Source organism: Crocodylus porosus, unplaced genomic scaffold (genome assembly GCF_001723895.1).
Source record: "Crocodylus porosus isolate Cpor-Errol unplaced genomic scaffold, CroPor_comp1, whole genome shotgun sequence".
In the NCBI taxonomy this organism is placed as follows: domain Eukaryota; kingdom Metazoa; phylum Chordata; order Crocodylia; family Crocodylidae; genus Crocodylus; species Crocodylus porosus.
This window is the reverse complement of record NW_017728943.1, coordinates 34,757,652-34,777,766: the sequence shown is the minus strand read 5'-3', so window position 1 is coordinate 34,777,766 and position 20,115 is coordinate 34,757,652. Positions and strand designations below refer to the sequence as shown.

General features: G+C 39.6%; 1 protein-coding gene across 1 annotated transcript in view; it reads right to left on the bottom strand.

Annotated features, from left to right (window-relative positions):
* Positions 1 to 20,115, bottom strand: part of PCSK2 (proprotein convertase subtilisin/kexin type 2) — a 183,348-nt gene that overhangs the window by 93,075 nt on the left and 70,158 nt on the right. Inside the window, exons 3-4 of the mRNA XM_019549143.1 lie at positions 2,141 to 2,254; positions 551 to 659 (exon numbers count right to left, since the gene is read on the bottom strand). Of these exons, the coding sequence (XP_019404688.1) occupies positions 551 to 659; positions 2,141 to 2,254 (223 nt within the window). The remainder of the gene's footprint in view (positions 1 to 550; positions 660 to 2,140; positions 2,255 to 20,115) is intronic.

Here is a 20,115-nt window from a genome sequence, read left to right as displayed (position 1 = left end):
AAATCTAACAAATCCGCGCAAAGCACAGCTGTGTTTTCAACCACGGATTGTATCTTCTGTATCCCTTACACCTAGCCCTAAACTATTAATTTATATAATATGCAGTTCTCTATGGGCATTCACCAGGGAAGTGTTAAATTATTTCAGCCCCGTGTACACTTTGAAAATACATTAACCAGAAAAAATGCTCTCATATCTATTCTCTGCGAGGCAATAAACTTCCAAGCCAATTCCCACTGAAGCTGATGACAGCAAGTCCTATTGGTTTAATGGCCTTTGGATTGATTCCTACAAAAAACTGTGTGTGACAATTAGGGGTTACTTTTATAGGTACAGGCATTGGCACTTCAGTGGCTATTGTGCAATACTACACTTAAAACATCTTTCCTTGTAGAATGAAAGGACTTTAAAGAGGCTGGTAAACATTATTGCCATGGTCATCAATCTGACATACTTTATTATTATTATTATTATTATTATTCATTAGAATACATGAAGAAAACTATTTTAGTTATCAGATTATTTTATACACCTTGGAATCTTCACTTACCATCATCCATAATTCCTATAGTAACTCCTTTCCCTGTATATCCCAGCTCCCAGGCTTCAGCTACATTAAGATCAAGTCCAGGAGTCCCATCTGCTTGACCAGTGTTGATCTAATACATCAAGTGGAAAGTAGAAAATCCTTATTTATCCTATGCATAGTCAAATTTCTACAGTCACTGAACTTCTACACTTATACCGAGTGTGTATATACACTAGCGAAATATATCTCACATTAGTATAAAATGGAAAATAGAACAATAAACTCAGAAGCAGGAGAATTCACAACAGTGGAAGAATTAAGAACAAGCATAAAGTATAATCCTTACTTAGGACCTGATCTTACAAGCATGGGCAGAATTTTCACTGAAATCAGGACTAGGCTTAGGTTCCATTCCAAAAATGCACTTATCTACAAGTCTAAATGAAATGCACTTATCTACAAGTCCAAATGAAGCACTCCTAACCTTAAAAATAAACATGTTTAATTCCTTTGTTGGATCAGGGACCTCAGATAAGGAGCTTAGATATCACCTTGTTGGTCCGATGATGGAGTAAACAGGCTTATCTTAAATATATTCTCAGATATATTCAAATTCAAATACATTCTCACAGGCTGCATCTACATGAGATACTGACTGCGCAGTAGCTCATTACTAGCGTGCAGTAGCGTTGTGTGGCACAAAGCATGATGTGACACTACTGCACAGTAGTAATGAGCTACTGTGCATTAGCATCACCTAAAAGCTGTCGGGCAATGCTACTGCACTGTAACTCCAATTATTCCATAGTCATTTAGTAACTGTGTATACATATGTGCATACAAGTACTAAATGACTGTGCAGTAACAGTTACACCATCAGTGTCTCATGTAGATGTGGCCACAATACCAAAAAGAATGTAAGAGTGAGGGATATGATTGCAGGAGAGCTGGGTAGCCCAACAAGTCATCTTCTTAAACCAACATTAAAGGTGGCAGATGTACCATTTAAAATGTTTCTGGCTGTAAAACATTTCAAAAGGACAACACTTCAGCCAAAGGATATGCATGCAGACCCTGTGGCATCTCCAAAATCACCTTGGCTACATGCCAAAATTGACTTTTTTGTTTTACTTTTACAGTTTGGGCCAAAATGTAGCTTTTTTGAAACCCAAAATGAATTTTTTTTGCAAGAGTGTATCCCTTCTCCCTGCAGAATTTTTCAGATGAGTTCAGCATAACACAGTACTATGATTCCATAGTGAGATATTTGTCCTATTCTATATGACAGGAAGCTCCTTAAGACACAACATGGAGATTTGATGGGTACGTACATAAGCAGCTTTAGTAATCATGTCTGCACTGCACAAGTTCTCACATGACACCAAGTTATAACTTTGTTTCATAGCCCATCAAGTCCTTCTTTTGATTTCACTGGGCCAAAGTCAAGTCCCAGAATTTATTAGGAGTCTCTTGGAATAATTTCGAAGTTCTAGTGAGAAATCTGGAGGACATGCTCACAGAACAATGAAACAAGAAGGAATAACATGGAAGTAAATTGGTTATTTATTATTATCCAAGATATCACTTAAGAACTAAAATTGAATTGCTTACCAGGTACCACTGTTTTGTAAATAAAGGATCGTTCATGTTAATGTCGATTTCATTGATATCTCTATAGCCTCGCTTTTTTCTGTTAAAGCCTTCTTGCTGCACAGCCTTCTTAACCTGGAATAGCAATTTTGACAATATTAACACAACATTTTTAATATCGGAGAGTTTTGTTTCTGCTATATTGTTTTTTCTTAGCAAAAAAATTAAGTCCTTTTCATAGTTCTTCATAGTTTAGCCCTCCTAACATAAGGTTACAAGCAGTGGGTCTTGACCTTTCTAGAATCAATGCACCCCTCGTAAAATGCCAGTTCTTAGTTTTCTCTTGGTTTTTGACAACAGAAAATACTAAAGCAATTCTTCTGTAGTAAAGATATTACAGGGCACATCCAGACGAGTGCAACCATATAGTATGTGGTGCTGCAAACACATCTGCAGCACCACATACCACACACTCAGGTGTCCTCCACATTGAAATGGTATGCTGCCCATATGTAGAGCTGCTGGGTTTTTTTTCTGGATAGCCAGGGGTCAAAAAAACCCATGAAAAGAAAAAGGAGAGCAGCACACTCATGGGCAAGTGCATGCCACTGAAAAGTGGCGTGGAGCCACCTGGAGCCACACTGCAGCGGCCAGCCAGGCTCTGCTCAGCAGGATTACCACTGCTGCAGCCCGGGGAGGTCCCAGGACAGACCCCAGGTAAGGCTGCTGGGGTCAGCACAGTTCTAGCCCCAGTCTCCCCTACTGCCCCGGGGGTTATTTGCCGTGCACCAAAGCATGCACGGCACGTGCATTCTCTGAGGACAAGTAGCTGCAGTGCAAAGTGCACCGCTTCCACTTGTCCCCAGTGAACCAAATGCCCATGCTCATCTGGATGCAGCCACAACTACCAAAGCAGTTCAAGCTGTTTTTAACAGTATGAATTATATTTGAAATTTCTGGGTTTACCTTTTGACTCATGCTTGCATACTTAGCAGTGCTAACAATGTTTGGCAATGTGGCACCTTTAAAAGGACCTTAAGGGACCCCAGGGTGCCGCAGCACCCTGACTGAGGATCAGTAGGTCATGGATTATACGATTTTGGATTACATGGGGGTGAACTAACCTTATCTTTCATTTTTTTAGACTTTTAAACAATACATTTCCAAAGTCAGCCCCTGTTTTCTGCATTGAATGAGACACACAGTTTGTAACAGCTTTCTTCCAAAAGACATTGTTACCAAATAAATATTACATGATTTATGGGCCACCATCTGTATAGTTGAAGTTCTCATTGTTTTATTAGTAAGGAATCAATCGTTATGAACTTTGTTATAATAAATATCTTGTAGTAAAATGCATATAATGCCAAGAAAGATTAGCTGTAAGAAGCAGCTAAAATTGTCATTGAGGTTGGAATATATGAAAATATTATGTTTAAATAGAACAGATCAAGTCACAAACATGAAAGAGATAAATAATTTTTTGAAGTATACAACTAGACATTAAGGCCCAGATCCATAAAGGTGTTTAGTCACTGAGTTCCCATTTAAATCAATGGGCATTTGGTGCACATGTACCTTTGGGGATCTGGTATTAATGTCAAGTCATAATGAACTTCTGTGCAGCAATATGTGGTGGGAGACTCCTGTTCTCATGGTGGCAGAACCAGCATCAGATACTCAACTAGTGTAAATTACTGCAGATGGTGTGGCCCCAGGAAAATATTCCAGAGCAAGAACTGGCTCTCCCTTCCCTATTTCAGTGACTATTCCTTGTGTGTGTCAATGAAAACACACAATACCCCAAATGATGAGTCAAAGAGGAAGGCTGTATTGGAACAGAATGAGACCATTATACAACAGTCTAGAAATGGAGTGTTCCACTCATCCCCCATTAGACCAGGAAGGATAAGCATTAAAACCTGGGTTGCACTTTTAAGCTACTAAAAGGAAATATCTTACACCATACATAATTAACTTGAGGAACTGTCTGCTAGGTGAAACTGCTGAAGCAGAATGCTTAAGAAGTTTCTAAAAAAGGATGTAAGAGAGAAAATTCAATATTGGATCTGAAATTTCTTTTGTTTAGTATACAGCAACATTGAGTATTTGTTTTTATCATGATTTTTGGTATATTTCTTAAAGGCCCATCTTAAAAGATTTAAAACTTTATGAGGATAACAGTTTTCATTAAAAAAATCCTAAGGATCTAGGCTTTCTTATGCTTTCTAGGTTTCCCATGCTTACAAGGAAAAGCTTAAAAATTATGAGCACCAGAAAGGCGTAGAAAAAACTGGCAAAGAACAAGAACCTATAACCTATAGTTCTTACAAAAAAAAGTTTACGAATTATTATTAAGTCATTTGCAAGACTTTTGGCTCCAATACATGCTTCTTAAATGTGTGAGGCTATCAGAAGGTATAATAAAATAGGAAAGAGCACATGAACCCTGTTGCGTTTAACAGACCAGCCACTAATTCACAAGAATTAAAAAGCTATTTCCCCTATAAGCTACTTCACCTTTACTTATAATGACAGTACTCTGAAACACCTAGTACTACCCTGCATCAGAGACAGGATACTAAAAGGTATGGACTACTGGTGTTTTTTAGTATGACCATTTTGATAGTCCTAAAAACCAATTGCACTGAGTCTACTACTTTGACTAAAAGTAGAAGAGAAATGTTCCCTTCATAAGTATGTTATTTGCTTGTTTTTATTTGTGAAGTTTCATTGAAAGTGAAGAAAAGAAACAATACTAAAATGAAAAAGAGGATAGGGATTAAGTAGGAACCACACTGTGGACATATCTAAGGATTAGTTAATGCACCTTTGCTACTGTGCATTAAGTTTAGTACCTCTGTTATGAAGTACTAGATAAAGAAGCAGTAGTTGTGCTAATGTGCAATAACAAAAGTGAACTTTTTATTTGTAACATTTAATGCGCAGTAGACTAATTCTACTGCGCATTAGCATGGTTTTTGCCATGAAATGCTAATGCACAGTAGAACAGACCACTGAACATTAAGGTCTCTCATGTAGATGCACCCTGTGAATACTTACTTATATCAGATATTTTTACTGAGGGAGAGAGACTGGGGCACATCTACCTGAGACATTACATCACTGTAGCTATGAGCTACGGCAATGTAGCTCATCGCTACAGTGACATAGCATTAGTAGGCACTAACCATGCTGCTGCTACTGTGGAGTTAAAAATGATCTATGCACCACCAGAACTGCACAGTACTGGCGGGTACTGCACAACCATTTAGTACTTGCTAAAGCTAAAAGAAGTACTAAATAACTGTGCAGTACTAACTGCGCAGTCAGGGCATGTGCAGATGCACCCAGGGCTGAGCAGATTGTTTGATGTCTCTAAAATACGTGTTGGTGATGTCATGGAGACAACAGAAAGGTCTTCTATGATTACGCCTTTGTCAGCTACCACCTCTGCCTGTATTCTTGCTATTCCAACCAGCAAGCTGTCATCACATAAAATAATTAAACAACCAAAATCAACCTTTACTTCAGAAGACTGCCAGTGAAAAAGAACTCAAGCATTTGTACTCCCACACAAGCCTGCTGTCTCTATAGGACCTATTGCATTAAGGATCCAGTGTAACAGGAGCTCTAGTCATTAAACAGCAATGATTTGCTTCTGTATGTTTTGTTTTTTTAAATGGCTTGGAAAAAAGATGATACAGGACACATCAGAATTGGTCCCAACTGCTTTGATTATCCAGCATCATCCAGTTCACCTAGTTTTGAATTATTAGTCATTATGCTCTGAAAAGATATCACAAAAATGGAGATATATTCCTTTAATAAAGACCATTATACAGGAAGCTTTCTGAATGTTGTACATACATAAGATGCATGCAATGCAGTGAAAACCAAATATGTGATAAGTGTGTTCTCACCTCATGCTGCTGTAATTATTAGCACATAAAATTCTAGGGAAGGTAGGCCATGTGTAGTTGTAGCCTGGACTAGGTGTTAACTCCAACCTCCTTTAAAGTGTTAACTGACTTGTTCCTCTCAAGCAATACAATCAATCTGCACTTTACCTCTTTTAGCAGTGTCTCCTTTCTTTACCCCTTTCCCTTCTGCATAAATCCCTTTCTTTCTGCTAGTCCCTTCATAACATCTGACCAAGTAGATTGTTGCCTAGGAAAGCTCATGCCTCTCTGAACCAGTTCATGCCATTATGCCCTACCTTCTACCTATTCTTTAGTGAAGTGATAACCAAAACATGTACTAATCTCAGGTTCAAATGGTATCTTCTCTTTCAAAAATTCCCTAGAATATATTTAATATGTTATGTAAAATAAAACAGGTTTTAAAATCCTTGGATAGATGGGTGTGGGGTGACCTAGGGTTCCCTTGATGAGCTATCATATTAAAACAGAGCCAGCTGTCCCATCTACATTATGATTTTAAGCAGTTAAACTATAACATTTTAGCTAAAAACATTTTCTTTTTCTCATGAAGGATCTTGAAGTTTCAACTCTTTTCATGATAGAGAATGTAAAAAGACTTTTGGGGCATATGCTGATCTCCTTTTTGCCAGCTGTGAAGACAAAGAAACTCCATTAATTTCATGGATTGGGCTTTAATCCTGCAAACAGGTGCACATGTGGCCTTATTAGCCTGCAAACATATCTTCAAAATAATGTAAGTAGGACAGCATTTGCAATGTCAGGGCCTTAAACTGTTGAAAATAGCATCTTTATAGGGTTAGTTTTGTGAAGCATGACAGTTATTAGTAATTAATCGAGGAACAAGATTTTCTTTCTAAGAGGGCATGTTATTTTCCTCTTCTCATTGCCTGGATCATTTGTCCACAGTAATGGCCTTTTGTTTCTTTTTTCTTATACTCTTTTGGTAAGCACCCAGTTTAAATGATGAACAAATTTGGAACATTTCAGTTTTTATTAGCATGTGACTAAGTCATTTACGAGTTCCTAGCTGTGTTCTAATTAGAGAAAAGGGTCATATATCAGAGAAGGTAGACCATGGATGATAAAATAGCTACAAGGAAGAAAAGGATCAAGCATTGATTTTTAATATACTTCACTTATGCATGGTGCATAAAGTTAGTGGATGATAATAAACCAGCAGGAGACTGATGCAGGACAAATTAACAAAAACTCAATTGACTGCAGCACTGCTCCAGGAGGGCCAAAAACCACAGCACCGTGACCTTGCTCCGGAAAATGCCAAGGAAATCAGGTCCTCATTTTGAAAGAATGAGGTTAATTGCACTGTCGAGTTCCCACAGTTAAATGACTATGTGTTATATTGAGCATAAATGACAAATTTACTAAAATTATTCCAGCGGGTGAAGAGAAGCCGAACAGCACATGCAACCCTGGCTTCAGGAATCAGGAGTGGTCTTTGCATGTGAAAAAAAAGAGAGTCGAAGTTGTATTCCAAGAAAAAGAAACTTTCTGCTACTGAGACTAATGAGGTACCTTTTTTAAACATCAGAACAAACTACCATCAACAGAAATGGCAAATTATCCATCTCTTCAAATCAAGGCTCAGTACAGGTATAACTGGGTGAAAGTCAATGGCCTTTGTTATAAAGAGGTCAGATGAAATGATTCCTTCTGGTCTTAAAAACTACTAATTATACAGCGGAATAGTTTCCCAAGAAAAAATGACTGAATCTTATGGAACTATAGAGAACTGTCCGGACAAAATTTCTGTTGTTGGGGAAATCCCTCCCCCTTACCCCCCCCCCCCAGATTTGGTGAGAGGTGGTTCTGATTCTTACTATTGCTAAAGTTATTTCATACTTCCCAATAGCATGATGTGGGAAATTCATATGTCTGTTGATTTTTTTCAGAGCAATCTAAGAGATCTGAACATTCAATTCCCATTAACTTTAATGGGAATAAGGTAAAAAATCTCCCAATGTGCTTTCAAAATCTCAGCCAGAGAAGACTGTCCTAAATTGTAGACAGTGTACATGATGATCTGATGCATGTTTTCCATCTTCAAATTTTGTTAACTTCTGAGTCATCACAGGCACAAACATTTACTTCATTTGACCATGTCCTTTGTGTAAAAGAACAGAAAGATGTTTTGTAAGGAAAGCTGAACCCACTCACACTTCACAGATTGGCTATTTTGCAGTGCACATCAGTGGAATTGCAGAAGCGCTCTCTGCTGTTAAAGTGCTAGAAAAGGTTGAAGATGAACGCTAGTCTCAGATGACTTGCTATTTTTTTGAAAGCCCTAACTTTCACTAATCATGTTCTGTGAGAATTTCAACTTTCATTTATAATAAAAAGTAAGTTTCCATCCCCATTCTTTACAAAGAAAACTTGATCTGCACATTGAGTGAACAGCTCAAACTCAGGAAGCTAACAAACAGAACAAGACATGGATGTATAAGTTCTAATTTCACTATTTTTAAGCCACATTTTTTGATCCTGGGATGCCAATTCATGATTTAGGAGCACTTAGGCTGGCAGTGCGTCATTTGAGCCCTTGGTCTTTTGTCAGGGGCAAAGATCCTGACAGATAAAGAACATTTAAAAAGATCCTGGCAGCTAAGAAGGAAGAGGGAAGAGGCAGAAAGCTTGCAGTTGTGTCTGCTTCAGCTGACTCTTCTAACGTTTTGCCTGGGGTAGGATCACGTCAGATTCAAGCCTGTAACTCCTACTGTGATAATTAAGCACTGAGCAGTTAAATCAATTTCAGCATAGCCGACACTCCTTCTGGAGTGGTACAACTAAAGATGGTTACCAGTATATGGGAGCATAACCAATGCACAAATCAACCCAAAGGTTGGATTTTTTATCAAAGGCTAGGCATCTGCAAATGGGACCAGGTTTGCAAAAGAGTTATTCTTATTGCACCTATTGCTTTGTGTCAGTTTTGATAGAGCCGTGGCAAGTGTACTGAACTCTTTTCAATACTGGGTCCTGAACTGTGCTAAAAATGTGACTCTAACTGATTAAAGAATGATACGGAGGCTTTAGAAATAGGGCTGTATGGAGCTTTGGTCCCTGATTCAATTTGGTGGAGACCCTTTAATCAAATCAGGAGACCCCTTAATCTCCCCAAATCGAATCAGAACCCTCCAAATTGATTTGGAGAGATTCAGAAAGATTTGGTGATTTGGACATAGACACACGTTTGTCCTTTGGTGGGCTAGGGGTACTTCTTAGCCTGGATTTCTGAACTTCTGTTCTGTTTTGTACCAGTTTCTGATCACTTATACCGGTAAAGTGTAATGTCTGTACTTGGCCTATGTTTCTTTTAATGGCCTTAAAGAAGGAAGATGTAAGTTGGCTATTTCTAAGAATGTTCTAACTAGGAGGATGGTTAATCTCTGGAACAGATTACCTAGAGAGGTTATGCAGAAGGTAGAGTAGGGCAGCACCTTAGAGAGTAACTTGTTTAGAAAGGCATGAGCTATCATAGGCAACAGCCTACTTCATCAGATGGTATAAAAACCTAGAGGTTGTGAAGCCCTGACATTGGAAGATAATTGCATGTTAGACAAATATTTGTCTGGGATGACTTAGACAAGAAAAAACCTTCCTTGAGTAAGAAGTTGAACTAGAAGATGGGTAAGGTCCCTTCCAGCCTTATATTGCTATCATTCTCTGAAATTAAGAAATATCGGTCATTTTCTGATAATGTTCTCTAATCCCTGGTAATGTCAATTTAAGTAAGCTATTCATTTTAAAAGAAATTACTGAATTGGCCAGAGTCAAGACCTTTCTCCTTCATTTAAAGATAGGATATACTTTTTATGAGGGATTAGAGCTGTGGCATGAGCTTCTCTGCCCTCTGCTTGAAGATTTGATCAGGGATTCTGTCAGGTCCAGATGCTTTGTCATTCTTTATGTGCTCGATGGCTTTCTTCACCTCATCAAAGTTTGGAGAGATTCCAAGATCGCATTTGACTGGGTATTGCAAGATGGAGTTGAAAGGATTCTCATCAACAATAGCGTCTCAATAGAGAAGATCTTCAAAGTGCTCCTTCCAATGATCATTGATGGCTCTTCTTTCCTTGATCAGGTCTCTTCCATCCTTAGGTCTCAAGGGGGGTTGTCTGAAACATAGATTGTTCTAAAAACTGTTGAGACTCACATGCAAGCATTTTACTATTTCATTTTTTAAGTTCACTATAGCCTTTTTATCTTACTAAGAAAAGACTGAAGCCAATAAAAATATTACTGAATGCTCTTATCTCTGCTGGAAAAGAATTTGAACATGTTTTAAAAATTCAAACATCTTCCAGAAACTAGTCACATAGAACCTATGTTGAGGAATAAATACCCAGCTCTAGTTTTATGTAATGAATATGTTATATATGTACAGATTTGCATTAGGAAATACAAAATGTTCTATTAAAAATATTAAATACTTCCTTTAATGCAAACTTCTGTCTAATCAAATGAATCCCATAGGAGAGGTGAGGAATCTTCAGCCACTGATTAGATAAAAACTCTCAGCAGTAATGTAAATGTGCTGTCAGACTGCAAAAATTAAGTCTTCTTACAGAAAGGTATGTTGGAGAGGGGATATTGGACAGTCTGGCTATCAGGCTAATCAAATTGGCAACTGATAAGTCCAGCTGACAATGCTGTCTATTATCTGTGACTTACCATGTTTAAAATGACTCTCAGACCACAGGTGGGACTGCTTGGGATACCCTCCCCCTACACCCAGTATAGTGGAGCTCTAAGCACATGCATAAGGCATACTGGTAACATCTGGAAGGATTTGTGCTGCTGAATGTTCTTGATAATAGCTATTTTCTAACATCAAAGCTACTATTTCCCAGCTCTGTTCCTTACAACCACTGAATAATGGGGTTCCCAATAAAACTGATGGGCTTCTACCAAAGATTTTGTGGCACTGTTTCAAGAGAAGACAGGAAGATGTTCCCTCATTTTCAGCTGCATGCCAGCTGTTCACTCAGACTTTTTCAGCCTGATTCAAAGCCCCTACTGAAGGCCACAGAAGGACTCATAAGGACTTCATTGGGCTTTCAGTCATGCCTAATGACTGAAAATGTACCTATCTCAATATAAATATTCTTCTAGCACTCACAATTTTAGTTGAGTTAATAAGTTTCAAGGAGTCTAATCAATCTTTCCATATATACCAATGAGTTCCCACTGTTAAGGGCATGTCTCTGGTGTCTTATTCCTGCTACAGAAGCTGCAAGTGCTTCACTCAAGCTGTGTTCATTTATCAATGGGGAACCTATTGTAATAATGTTCTCTTCTTGAGCTAACCAGCTCTTCCTAAATATATAAAATCATTTCCTCTGCAGAAATTCTAAAGCAATAATGAAACGTTCTTGGATGCACAGAGCCTATGAAACAAAGTGTATCAAGCTGTATCTTTTATAAGGGGATGTGAGCTGCTGTACTCCCAGTAGAAAACAATGTGCAAATGTTTAAGCTTTCCCCCCTGGAACAAAAATGGCTGCTCCATAAGGAAAATAACTTGGGAACAAACATTGGTTGAAAAGCTCCTAGGAAGTTTCTCCCAGGTGACTAAATGTCTGCCCACTTTCTCCTGGCTCAGCTGAAGTTCCCAGTGTGAGAAGCAGGTAAAGGCTTTTCCACATCACTCCCTGTACTCATCTCCCAGGCACGAGGAGTCAAGTTCAGGGAGCACTTTCACCTGCCTGCTTCCCTTTGCCATCAGCTGAGTGGTGGTTGCAGGGAGCCAGGTTTGCAAACCTAGCTCTTGGCTCATCTAACTTGTCCCCCCCCCCCTGCTACTCAGCTAAGCGGTGGGAGTAGGCAATTGAAAAGGGAGAGGGACTGGAGCCTACCAGTTGGAGACTTTCCCCAAGCCCAGCTCCAAGCCCCTTGCTGGGCTGCTGACCCAGAGCAGAGCAGAGTGAGGCAGGTTGCTGTATCACAGCGGCAAGATGTCCAAGTCTGGCTTCCATGATGATATGCCCCCACCTCAGCCCACAATGCTCTGGTACAGTATGGACGCAGATGGAATTACGGTACAATTTTCGCTTTGATCAGACCCTAATAAAATACCAAAAGGTGCCTGATCTGAGCTTGTGTTTCCACCAAGAATGTTAATTGTGTGATTTAATGAGCTCAATATTTAACCAGCTTTAGATTAAAAGTTTAACTACTGACTTGCCTCTATCTCACTTTGTGACCTTTCATTTGCCTGATATTCGCTCAGTGCCTGGTACAGGAGAAGCTTTCAAAAATAAAAAAGGGGAAAGAAATCAATATTTTTGTCCATTTAGCAGGCCTCTCAGTTCAGCAACATTCAGGCAGTGTTGAGTAAAGAGACAAGGAATCAATGTGGATGAGGAGGCTGTGGATCATATTCAACTAGCTCAGCTAGGCAATCAATAGTGCTCTGCTAGATTATACTTTGAAATTCGAATGAATTGGTTATGTCATACCAACAGGATGAATGCAGAGTAGACCTGTTTGGGGATTGTTCAGTTAAAAAAATACCAATTTCTTGAAACTGAAACTGTTCACAAGAGCCTACTAGTTTTAACAAGAGTCCCTCTGCTCCAGGATGGAAAGAGAGAGAAAGCCCTGAATATCTTGGTAACTAGGGCACTTGCCCAGGCTGTGCCCAGGCTCATTTGGAACAGGCATCTGAACTTGCATTCCCAATATTAAAATTGAGCATGTTGGCCATCAGGCTATCAACTATTTTGGGGTCTGTATCCTTCATATGCTGCCTCTCTGTTTTTTCTTCCATGAAACAATTCAAAATTCATTGCAGGGGCATTCCTGATTCTGGAAAAGTCTCAGAGAAAACAAAAACCATTTTCCATGCAGTTCTAATAAAGAATTTTACTCTATATTTTCACACATAATCATAGGTGTCTTAGAGCAATTGGTACTTTCAACAATGTTCCTTTGCAAGACAAAGATTAGTAGTTTCCTTCAGAGGGAATATAATTTTTTGGAGATAGGAGATAACTAAATACACTGGTTGCATCAGAGTTTGGGACAGGAGTAAACAAGGACATGTTGAAAACAGACAAATGATATCTCCCCTGCACTGTTTCTTCTCTTCTGTCAGACCATTGAAATAATGAATTTTTGCTTCTGATCAGAACTGTAGCTTTTACAAGCACTTGGCCCAGATGACCTCAGTCACTGTGGGACAACAAAAAAAATCAGCCCAATATTTGTAGATTTTTCCATGATTCACAGGACTTCGCTGCTTACCAGAGGTGTAACTGGACAGTACTGTGCCCTGTGTGGTAATGGTACTTTGTCCAGTTCCCTCACCTGTTTGCCTCATACTGGGCCATTTGCACTAAAGCAACCTTGCCTTGCTTTGGCAGTGTAAGGCACTTTTACTTTGTCTAAGTGACGTAAACCATTTTGAGTGTAAACAGGGGACCTTCCTGAGGAGTCCTTCAATTACATGCTGATCCTCTTTGAAGCTGCTATGACTCTATCATTATTTCTATTACCATAACACCTGAATGTTGAAGCCTGGTCTCTTCATTCACAGAGAAACCTTTATGCAACATTTTATGCAACATTTGAAAAACAGCAGATTTTATTTACTGGGTTTTGCTGCTAAACTAAAATCTCCAGAGCACCTGTTCAAGCTGGCAGAGACAAAATGTTTTCCTCGTAATGCAATGGGCATTCAATGGTCTGTCACATCTGAAATTACTCCTGCATTCTCTGTCCAGTTCTTAGAGCTTGGACACATGACACATTTACATCAATGTTATCAGACTTTACATCAGTACAAACAAGGGACAGACATGAGATATAAGGCCCTACATAGTTGTCTTTTTCTTTATGCCAGTGCGGAAAAATCCTGGCAAAATCAAAAAGTGAAACAAAGCTAGTTTAAGTTATACCACTGTAAGGACTGTGTGTCTGCAACTATCTCAGGGTAGTGACTCAAACAAGGAAGACTATTACCCAATCCCATGAGACCTAATGCTGAAACACTGTAACAGTGCCTACTGTAGCAGCTACACCAGGAGGACTGTTCATGTCTGCTCCAGGTAAGGGTTGGTATACAAAACCACACCTGTATTAATGGGGCTGGGGTGGTGCAGGCACTAAGGCGTGTGGCTGACAGCTCAGAGATGACAAGTTTGAGGTCACAGCAGAAGCGCTCATGCACATCCTATCAGATTCCAACAAATCTGAGAATTCTGCTAAATACCGTCTCACTATGACTCAAAATGGAAGGAAAGATCTGCAAAATATGTTGTATATCCAGGCCCTTAATAGATAAGCAATACATTGAAAATTCTGATAGTACAGTGCAGTAATGGGAATACTTGTAGAATAGAGCAGGCGTACAAAAAAAAGACTGAAATTTTCCAAAGTTGTTATTTTCTTGATCTGCACTAACTCTTCACCTGCAACACTTTTCCTGTAAGTCAGCCACATATTTCTCCAAGCACAGATTGCACAGAAAATTATTTTTATGTACTGTGTTACGCTAATGGACCGTGGTACCATAATGAATACCGGGGTTCATGATTGCTGGGGCAAGGGACCTGGTTCCATATTATTAGCTATACAGTACCTAAATTATAGTTGGTGTTTGACAAGTGAAATCCAAGATATAGGCCAGGTTCTGAACTGTGCCCAAGGAGTGCTCAGAAATACTCAAAGACACGCTGGGAGTAAAGGTAGCTTAATATTAACTTTCTGCTTTTTTGCCCATAGCTTGTGTTCTCCCAGTCAGTTCACTTAATCTGAGTAAGACACGTGATTTCACATGTCCTGAGGTCTAATGTGCCAAAAGTCCCAAGGCACTATTACCTCAGCAGTGCAGGAACAGGCAGTTGGGATCTTAGGGGGCTTATACAGTGCATGGGTGTACTAGGAAACAGCATTTCCAAAATGTCAGAAGTACAACATGGCATTTCCATTTCCCCTTGGTAAACAGTTATCTCATGACCCAGTTCTAAAGGATTTATTACATCCATTTTCACTCATGTAATGGTTGCAAGGATGGCACTAAGACATTGAATTTCTTGCATTTTCTATCTAAGGATAGCCAAAGACTTTACCAACAAGAGTGCAGAAGGCCTCTGAGAGTAGCTTCACAGCACTCATTTGTGAACAAGTATTATTTGGGAAATGTAGGCATGTGGGGAATGTGTTCTAAAAGGGAATCTGTAGTAAACGCAGAAAACAAGCTCAAACATTTTCCGAGTCTGGTACTTTCAGTCTGGCTTCTAGTCATTATGATGGCTCTCAGTATTTCCACTTAGCTCTGTACATAATTCTTCCCACTTTGCTATCATTTAACAGCCCATCATTCACCTTGAATCATATTCTTGGAAAAATAGATGTACTTTATCCATGAAGTCCTTAACATGGTTTACCCTCTTCCCCGCCAGAACAGCAATCTGAAAGAAGCATAGTACCCTGCTGTATTACCTCATTCATTTAATAACTGCACATTAGCCCTTCTTTTATGAGGTCTTATGCCATGCATAAGGCTTCCCATTAAGAGAGACAAATGTAGCTTTGTATAGCTACCTGAAGAAATAACAATAGCATTAAATCATTTGGAGGGGGCATATTGTTGACAGTAAAAGCTTATGCTGAATGCTGACATTTTTAACTTTGCCAAGCAGATGCTGTCTGCTGGGTCAGAGGTCCTATGGCAGTGAAAAATTATCAAGCACAGATGGGTTCAGACTCATATTTTCTAGAATATCAGCTTGCAAATGCTTCAGAAAATAAAAGCAGCACTCAAAAAGAGGTCGGCCATGCAGGCTCCACTTGCCAACTCACCCAGAGTGGAGCCATTGTCTCATTAGATAAAGAGTATGAGCTAAACTAAAATGGCAGTAATCGTTCAAATGAAATATACATAATTGCATCAAAATGTAAATTAAGATAGTAGTTTAGGACCATATGCAACTCTAATTGCAATCAACATGCGAGTGTCTGTGTGACTTCTGTAAAAGTTGAATCAGGCCCTTAATGCTGAACAATGATGTCCATCAACCAGTATTTACCCTAAGAATCATGAATGACCTAAAAAGGTCACACCTGCCTATTTTCTTTTGTACGTTTGGGTTTATGGTTTGGGTTTTTTTTTGTTTTTTGGGTTTGTTTGGTTGTTGGTTTGTTTTGGTGGGGGGAAGGTAGAGAGAGAGGATTATCCTGAAACCCTCTTCTGTTCTAATTTGGAATCATGGTATGGGAAACACTTACGAAGCAATGGTCAAAACTTCTTGTTTTCTTGGAAAATGGGAAATGACAGACCCAAACACACCCAAAAGTAGATTTAAAATACAGGGCCATATAGCTAATCTTGTACTCCCACCAGTGACCTGTGAGCCACATGAAAAGAGTCCCTAAAGTAGAAAAGAAGTCAGTATCTAGCTGCTTGTCAGTGGACGTGTGGAGTCTACCCTTTGGCTCAATCTAAGTTAGAACATCTGTATCTTTATCGGCTCTCCTACCTAGATAGCAGGTAAAATGACTTGCCTCTTTTTTTTCTGTGTTATAAGCACAAAAAACCCAAGACAAACAAACAGCTCGCCTTACAGATTTGGATGTAGATCTAAAAGCCAAACTATTAAAAAATTCTATCAGCTTTTTCTGGGAGAAGGTGAGAAAGTATGGGGATGACTGCAACTCATCTGCAGAAAGTTAGGAAACCTGAACAAAGCATTACTTTTGTTTCTCATTGGGGATTTAGGGAAACCCCACATATAGAGAATCATGTGTTGTCATTTGATGTGAAACAGGCCAGCTTCCAAGTTGGGGGAGCTAGCCTCCCAACATAGCTACTTTTTCCTCCATCTCCTGGCACCTCCAGCAGGTGGTGTGCAGGTTCAGCTCTCCTCTGAACCATGCAAGCATTTAGCTGCAATAAGATATTGATTAATTTTACTGCTGTGAACAACTCTTTCAAGCCAGATGGTTTTGTTTTTCCTTTTTCTGACAGAGGTCTCCCATGTGATTTAATTAATTAAAATTAATCCTTATTTTTACTAAAACTGCCTGCTTCAGTGTTAATATGGTAACATCTGCTAGCATATTATTTTTATTTTTAAAAAGCCTAAAGCTTCTTTTACTATTTATCTCCCTTCATGTTTCATATCAGAAATAGTGAACATGGCAAAGCTGGATTTTGAATACTTTCAGAACTTTGTTGCGATTTGCAAATGAAATGTGGAATCTCAACATGATGGTCTTTGTAAAGTATGATCTCTTAGGTGTTCATTGGGCTTGACAATGTTTTCTTCTCAGGAAGCTTCATAAGGAGAAGTCAGTAACAAATCCAAAGCTGATCTTGTGATAAAGGGAAAACACAATGCACTGCCACTTACATTACAATCTCTGCTCATTCATCAGTCTCATCATTCTTTCCAGACTCATGGCACTCCAAAGAGGTCCCTGAGGACTGGAAGAGGGCCAATGCTGTGCCCATTTCAAGAATGGGAAGAGAGATGACCCGGGTAGCTATAGACCAATTAGCTTAACTTCTATCCCAGGGAAAATCCTGGAAAAATTCATGAAGAAGTTTATATGTGATAGGCTTGCAGAACGTAGGATTCTGAACGACAGCCAGGATGGCTTCATCGCGGGCAGATCTTGCCTTACCAACCTCATCTCCTTTTACTATTAGGTAACTTGCCACCATGTAGTCAGCTTCATACCCACCTAACTGTCTTGCAGTTCAGCCTACAATCCTCCAATTTTGTCACGAGAACATCATGGGATACCAAATCAAAGACTTTCTGAAAGTCAAGGTACACAATGTCAGCCTGGGTCATCAAATGTAATCCCTGAATTCACAGCCAGTCCTTTACTCAAAGGATCACCTGAATTACCACTTCAAACCCTGACATATAACCCAAAGGCAAAATAGCCAAAATACTAAGAATATCCTAAAAAATGCCATAAGTAAAATAGAGAGGGACAAGAACACTGCCAATGCCCTGCCACTGAAAAGACAGGAAAATAATTGGTTAATAAGTGCTCAGAAGATGCTAGGAAGAAGAAACATGCCCCACACTACTACAGAAGGCAAAACCCTGCATGTTCATGCCAGTTTGATGCAAGAGAAATCTTCCTTCCAGAATTCAAATTGTGCAATTATTATCACCCACAGCAGAAGAGTTCCTTTAGTATTACCCAGAGTAGAAGAATTCTGAGTTTTCTAAGTACTGGCAGAGCATCAGTGTACCCCAGTCAGACCCCTAAGCCTTTCTTGTGATCAACATATCAATGCTTCTGAGGAAGTCAAACACCCATCTTTAAGCTAGAAACAGGCATTGCCAAATGAAGTAGATCAGCTTTTCCAGGATGTGACTTGGCACAGGTAATCCGCTTGGCCATTTGTAATGCCCATTTATGCTGTAGGACAATGGGAGGTGTGTGCTCCTGAGGCTTGAAGGGCCTGGTTCAGAACATGCCTGGAATTCCTGTGCAGGGTTGGGCCTCCCAAGGCCTGGGAGTGCCTGCCCGGCTTTCCCCACTTACAAAGAAACTGCTTAACCCTTTGGAGGGGAATCAGGGTCCTTTTGCTCTGTAGCCTTTACCCCTAATTAAAACCTTTATCAAAGATGAGCTCTCCATTTTGCTGCTTGGAGCCTGGGGCATATTCCTTTCCCCCTTGACCAGGGAGTTGAGCTAGAAGGTAGTTCACTGAGGCAAGGTAAAGATAGTCAGGGAGGGTCAGGGACTGAAAGGCCATGGTCTCAGAGGCTGAAGAACCCAGAGCTATCTCCTACTCTAGAAGCCATGCCTGGGTTGGCTTCAGGGGGTACTCAGAAAGACCAGACAAAGCCAGGGCACCTCAAGAAAATGTTCCATTGGGGGAATCCATGACATCTGCCTACCATTGGTCTTTTTCATACCTGTATTACAATGGAAGATGATGATCATTCTCCAATTGTCCAATACACCCAGCTCCTTCTCTTCCTCAAATGTTTCTCAGCCATATTCAATGTATGGGACCTCATCTCATAGCTAGTGATTCATAATTTGTTATCTGACAAGGTAGACAGAAGAATACTTGAAACTTAAAGAAAACAGCTGACCCAACAATGAGGTAGCATGTATGAAACTTAACATTGGCAGGTGACATGTTGGGAGTCACAAAGAAGGAAGGGGTAGTATAGATAAAGGCATGGAGAGGTGTTGGGGTCATCACCAGGGAAGGAAGAATAATTATACTGGGCAGAGAGCAGATTTTGGAAGAAGGCAAGTCTCCAAAGAGAAGGAAGTGAAACGTAAAACCTCTGTAAGTTCAGGTAAGTATTAACATTTGAAGAATTTTAACCAAACCTTTCCTTATTTCATTCACTACTACTGAGCCAGTGTCACAGAAAGCAAAATTCAGATTGTATGTTTGCTATAGTTCGGGTTTCTTGACAAAATCATTTCCAGTTAGGTCTTTCTTTATAGTTGGTCATGTTCTTTGGTATTTTGTCCAGCCTGCTCCTGAACAAGTCTTCTTCACTTTTAATAATCCTGCACCTCTCTAGTCATCCATGGAAGAATGTTGTGGATATATAAATTGTTGCTATGAAAGTTGATTATAAGAAAAAGTTGTAGTTGTCTGTGGATAAGGTAACTGGGAGTAGACCCTGCACTATGACCTAGGAATGGTCAATGCAGCACACAAGAGGCAGTGGACAAGTGTTTCTGAACAGTTTTGTATTCTCTTGATCCTGGACAATCTCTGATACAATTAGAGCACCTAACTGCCAGAAACTGCACTCCGTGACAACGTTCTGTAGTAAGAAATCTAGCCATCAGAGATCCTGGTTCATAAGAAGTCTTGTATGAACTTGTATGTCCCCAGCCACATGTGTATGCCACCAGCCAGGAGGGAGGTTGGTATAAAAAACACATTTTCTTTCTATGCCACTGAATGGCCTTTCTACCCAAAAGACATTTTTCAGGGTCCAGGACCTGTAAATATACAGATGCATTTTTCTGGTAGAAATACATGAAACAACTGGAACACAGTCAAGGCCAACAATACCAAACCCTATACAA